General features: G+C 44.9%; 1 protein-coding gene across 1 annotated transcript; it reads left to right on the forward strand.

Moving 5' to 3' along the window:
• Positions 1-155: 155 nt before the first annotated feature.
• Positions 156-2,669, forward strand: LOC138675198 (uncharacterized). The gene is made up of 3 exons (XM_069763233.1): positions 156-822; positions 1,287-1,697; positions 2,055-2,669. Exons 2-3 carry the CDS (start codon positions 1,287-1,289, stop codon positions 2,583-2,585), a joined length of 942 nt encoding a protein of 313 aa, XP_069619334.1. The 5' UTR covers positions 156-822; the 3' UTR covers positions 2,586-2,669.
• Positions 2,670-6,000: the final 3,331 nt, after the last annotated feature.

Here is a 6,000-nt window from a genome sequence, read left to right on the forward strand (position 1 = left end):
CGGATCCCGCTGTGACATCGCTAGTCGTTACCGAAAGTTCAGAACTTTATTTGGTCGTTAGATCAGCCTGAATCGTTGTGTTTGACATGAAAAGCAACGACGCCAGCAACGATGAAAGGGGCCGTCACAGCGTCTTGTTGTGGCCAGGTAGGCGTTATGCATTACAAAAGGAGACGCCTTTAAATTTAGCAATGTCGCTCGTAGATAGATACGCAATTATTTCGAAGATCCCAATATATTACAAATTACAAAAGGAGACGCCATCTGTCATAATGGCCTGGGAGGTGGTGTGAACATTATTATAGTAATGTAATTATCACCATACTCCCAAATGCATTCCAAAGACAAAAGGTGATGCCTACATCACATTATTACATTAAAAAAGGCACCCCTTTACATTACATTACAAAAGGTGACGCCAACTGTCACGACAGCCTAGGAGGTAGGTGTGAACTTTACGTAAGGGCGTATTTACAATGCATCACTATTACAAAAGAAGACCCCTTTAAATCACATTATTACATTACAAAAGGTGACGCCATAACGTTATATATTTCAAATGGCTTTGTTGTTACGTCTCACTGAGAACGCTGATAGGTCACATCGGGGTCATGTGTACCTGCGTTCCGAAATATAAACCGCGACTTTACAACTTTTCAATCACTTGTGCGTACTCTGCCATCCACGAGCATCTCGTGTGCGTCTTGGTTCGAAATCCATCGTGTTCCTTCTCCATCAACTCGTGGGCGTCTTGGCTGTAACTTTTGAGCGACCTGTTTGTAGATCTTCAACTCTGCAGCGTTCTCAATTAGTACATCTACGGTGAGTATATCCTTGTGCTGTATTCATTTGCCATGCAGCAATACTAATTTATGTGTCTAGAAATAGATGTATACTACATCTCAGCAGTGATTTTTTTTTAGAGCTTTCACGTTTATAACCAAAGACGCTTTAGCGTCGTAGTATTTCCATTTTAAGTGGTAATGCAAACGATTTTGTAGTATGGTGTGTTTCACCAACATGAAATTGGCCATTGACAAAATAGCAGCCAATAGAATTTACAAATTTTTCAACGCTCAAAATGGATAAAAATAGCCCTCATCCCATCCCCAAATGGTGGCTATGGGGAAACACACAAACGGCCCCCATCCCATCCCCTAAATGGTGGAAATAGTCCCACGGACCATCCCATACAAAAAATGACTGATAACAATAGGAACGGCATACGGCTCATCTAACTTTTAATTTTTGCTGTTTCTTAACTTTTATTTTTTTATTTTTTAAAGATGTCTACAAATGAGCAGGACTGTGTTCGGGCACTCATAGAGATGTACCGCTCCCTGCCCTGTTTGTGGAAGATAAAATCTAAGGATTATAGCAACCGTTACATGAAGAGAGAAGCGTATGAGAAGCTGGTGGCCGTCTACAGGGAGTATCATCCCACAGAGACCGTGGATGAAAACATTGTGAGGAAAAAGATCCAGGCTCTCCGCACAGTTTTCAAAAAAGAGGTCAACAAAGTGGAAAATTCTAAGAAGTCTGGGGCCGGAACTGAGGAAGTCTATGTGCCCAGGCTGTGGTATTACGACCTGATGGCATTCACTAGAGACCAAGAGATCCCTCGCCCGTGCCAGACTGTGACTAGCCTTTGTGAGCCATCGCCCGAAGATATCCTGCCTGAGTCTCCTGACGACCATGTAAGTAGCCCCAAGCTTCCCTTCTTGTAGCATGCCGTGTGTCTTGTATGTTTATGAGACTGCATGGCTTCCAGTAATAGTGAGTCACGTTGTTCATGTTTAATCCCCCTGATGATAACAGCTGCCACTTCCTGTGTCCGTAATTAACATTGTGTCTTCCGCACATTCGTACAGTATTGCCGGCCAATGTAGTTCAGCACAGCTCTTTAACCCCTTTGTTTTTTAACCCAGGTAACTGTTCCTCATAGGTTCCAATGGGCATAGAGGTGTTTGGGGAGGTGTGGGCTCTCTAGGGCTGTGTGGCAGAGTCGTTTGTATGTTATTTATTTTAAATTTTTCTTTTTCATGTAATTGCAGGTGCCTCTGCAACAGCGGGAAACAACGGAAGCGAACAATGTCCAGTCCCCTCAGTCCTCCAGTAGCCCGTCTATCGAGGAGCAGACATGTCCACTGCGCCCATCTAGAAAAAGAAAATCAACAGCAGCCACACCTGTGGATCTCCTGGCAGTGGCCAACAGCATCTTGTCCAAACACGTCACAACCAAACTCTCCCCATTCGCATCCTTGGTTGAGGAACGTTTAAACAGACTGGATGATACCCAAAGATCTCACGCGGAGAGAATAATGTTTGACGTTATGAACGCGGCAGCCGCAGGAAAACTATGCGACACATCAACATTGAGCATTGACGTCCGTCAGCCCAGTGCCCATTTTTATTGGGGACACCAACAGGAGCCCATGCACAGCACTCCTGTCCGCAGACCTGGGCCACATAATTCTCAGTTCAGGACACCACCTGCACCCCCTTCTTTTGGTGACTTATCACAAGGACCTCCTATGGCCACGCACCACTACAGTGAGATGGACACTTACTACCAAAATTTGTAGTGTTGTAGTTGAAATAAATGAGACTTGTGTTTTAGATGCTCCACAAGTAATCCCCTATGCCTTCTCCCCTGCAGGCATCCTCCTGGCACCCGTTCATTAATCCCCTATGCCTCATCAACATTAAAAAAGTATTGTAATAAAAAATAATAAAATTTTTAATACAAATAATTAAATTTTTGGTTTCTTAAATTTGTGTATGTACTACGTGTCTCTTTGGCTTGGCAATAAATGACGCCGCTGGTCAATATACTACGTTGCTGGGCAATATGCGACGGGGACATGCAAATGCTAGAATACCCAATACATTACCGTCACACATAACTATATTGTTAACGATATCGTTGCTTTTTGTGACGTAGCAACGATATCGTTAACTAAATTGTTGTGTGACAGCGTCCAGCGATCAGGCCCATGCTGGGAGATCATTGGTCGCTGGGGAAAGTACAGCACTTTTTTTGGTTGCTGAATCTCCCGCTGACATCGCTGAATCGGCGTTACACACAGCATGTGTAACGCCGATTCAGCGATGTCGTCACAAGAAACAAGGGAAACATTGGGTTAATAAGTGCAGGGCCACTCTTAGTAACGTGATGTTTACCATGGTTACCGTTGTCAATGTTAAAAAAACAAACAGTACATACATTCCCACTGTATGGTCAAGTCCCTCGCCTTCGGCTTCCCGCACTGACTGGTGAGCGCCGTCCGGTAGTAAAGCACAGCGTTGACATCACCGTTGTACTTTACGCCCGGCGCTGAGTCAGTGCTGGAAGCTGAAGGCGAGGGACATGACCATACAGCGTGAATGTAAGTATGTATTGTAATTTTTTTTTAACATTTACAACGGTAACCAGGGTAAACATCGGGTTAATAATCGCGGCCCTGCACTTAGTAACCCGATGTTTACCCTGGTTACCCGTGGACTTCTGGATCGGTGCTCGCTGGAGAGCTGTCTGTGTGACAGCTCTCCAGCGACCAAACAGCGATCGACATCATTGTCGGTATCGCTGCAGAGTCGATGAGTGTGAAGGTACCTTTAGAATATGGTGAACATCTACTAATATATATACACACACACATCAGGAAATCACTAGTGCATAGGATGCTGCAGACTCACAGGTTTCATATGATTGATACAGAAGTAGAGTATGTTCATAGATATATATGTTTATTGGTATGTATTGGTATGTATGTAAAATAATAAGAAATAACAAATAGATATATCGTTATGTTCACATTTATTACAGAAAAAGGAGTATCATGGGTCATCCAAAAATTGTTAAAAATGAGCACTTTTACACAAGAGCACTTGAACCCCCCCAACAATATCATCCATAATACATGGTATAAGTTATGCCAACAGTTACGTTACAGCTGTTGATACTGCCATGGGACAGCCCCTGGCCCATTGAAAAAGTCAGAGTATTTGTCCCTGCTATTCGTTGCATCATCACAGTACCTTCCAGAACCCAGACTTTCCAAACCACAAACCCTGTGCGCGTCTAGACGCCATTCGCCCTGGGTTACATCTCCGTTACCCTGGTCCACAGAGTCTACATACTGTGGAGGGCTGTATGCAGTGGCATCACGGCGACGTAGAAAGTTGTGGAGGACACAACAAGCAAGCACCACAGAGTCAATAGACGTTAGTTTCATGTTTAGTGCTGTGTGGAAAACCCGAAATCGGTTTGCCATAATTCCGAATGCATTTTCCACAACGCGTCTAGCTCTTGAAAGTCTGTAATTAAAGATTCGTCGTTCCGGTGTCAGAGTCTTCTGGGAGAAGGGCTTCAAAAGGTTGGGATGCAGTGGGAAAGCCTCATCTCCGACAAAGACAAAGTTCATGTTTTCTGTTGTGTCACTGTTGGGCGGCAAGGCAAGTTTATTATTTTTCAAGCGTTCCCCAAAATCTGTGTGCTCCAAAACTCCTCCATCGGATACTCTCCCGTTAATCCCAACAGACACACTTATGAAATCATAGTTAGCATTTACGAGGGCCATGAGAATTATGCTGAAATATCCCTTATAGTTATAATAAAAGGAGCCAGAGTGTGGTGGTTGGGTGATGCGTACATGTTTGCCATCCAAGGCCCCACCGCAATTAGGGAACTGCCATTGCTCCTCAAATCCCCTTGAAATCTCTTTCCAGTCATCCGGGGTCTGTGGGAAAGGCATGTAACTGCGGTGTAAAACTGAGACAATAGCTTTGCATGTCTCTGGGATGATGACGCTGAGTAGGGATCGGGATATAGCTGCGCTGTAATGCAAGTCTTGCATAGACCTGCCAGTCACCAGGAAACGCAGCGTGACAGCCAGCCTCTCATCCACAGGGACAGCTGCTCTCATCTGTGTATTTTGCCGCCTGATATAAGGTTCTACAGCTGCAAGTAGGACATTAAATGAGTCCTCCGACATTCTCAGGTAGTTACGAAAATCATGCGGGTTGTTATCCTGCAGTTCCCTTATAAGGCCCATATGGGACAATTGATTCCTCTTCTGCAGCCACTGTTTGGTCCACATGCGGCGCTGACGCTTTACACGATTGTTTCGCGCTTGAACCTCCAGCTGGTTGTGAGCTTCTACCAATAACGCGGCCGCAACAATCACAGGTACATCCGAATGAGACATGGCAACCTGAGAAAGGAAAAAAGAAAAAAAAAAATTACTACATATCATTTTCAAAACTTACACAAGACATCCAATACTGTAATGCATTCTCCGTTGCGTCACCGATGCTGCACCATTTGACAAAAATGTTAACATAGGATGTAAGGTACTATATATATATATATACACATACATACACACACATATATATACATACACAGAGATATACATGGCTAATTGTAAGCAACGTTAACACAACAGCCATACCCCATAGATACCCTCCATTAAATGTACCATCCACTGAAACAAACAGGACGATGAGCGCTGCTGATTTATAACGGGAACGCCAAATAGTGACTTCTGGAGCCGACGTCACACCCGCGACGGTGTGCATAAATGGAGACGCTATAGCGTTGCGAATTGCGCGCCAGAACGGTAGAATCAAGGACCTCCTCTGGGCGTGGCTGGGTGGTGCCATACAGCGTCTCTCTTGCTAAAATGGCGGCGAGACAGCGATGTCCTCCTTTGGGGCAGACAGAGGTCCGCTTTTTTGTAAAAAAAATGGATGCCATGGACTATGAGGGCCGGGAGAGTCGCCCAGCACACCCAAATCTACACAAGAATGAGGTGTTGCGCCACATTGCCCAGAAGATGGAGCGGAGGTTCGGCATCCGGCGCAGTGCGCTGCAGCTGCGAAAAAAGTGGGCCGACCTCCGGTACAAACAGCCACTTTATCTGGCAACGTTGCGGGCAGAGACCAGGCAAGGCAAGTAACAGTATAGTGTAATTGGGAGACACACAGTATCGGGAG

The sequence above is a fragment of the Ranitomeya imitator genome, chromosome 4 (assembly GCF_032444005.1).
Source record: "Ranitomeya imitator isolate aRanImi1 chromosome 4, aRanImi1.pri, whole genome shotgun sequence".
NCBI classification, from domain to species: domain Eukaryota; kingdom Metazoa; phylum Chordata; class Amphibia; order Anura; family Dendrobatidae; genus Ranitomeya; species Ranitomeya imitator.

What these genes read in the sequence shown, in the direction of transcription:
- LOC138675198 (XM_069763233.1), top strand. Translation starts at nt 1,287, where the DNA reads ATGTCTACAAATGAGCAGGACTGTGTTCGGGCACTCATAGAGATGTAC. An exon ending in CTGAGTCTCCTGACGACCAT is followed by an intron (nt 1,698 to 2,054) that starts GTAAGTAGCCCC and finishes ATGTAATTGCAG; the next exon opens with GTGCCTCTGCAACAGCGGGA.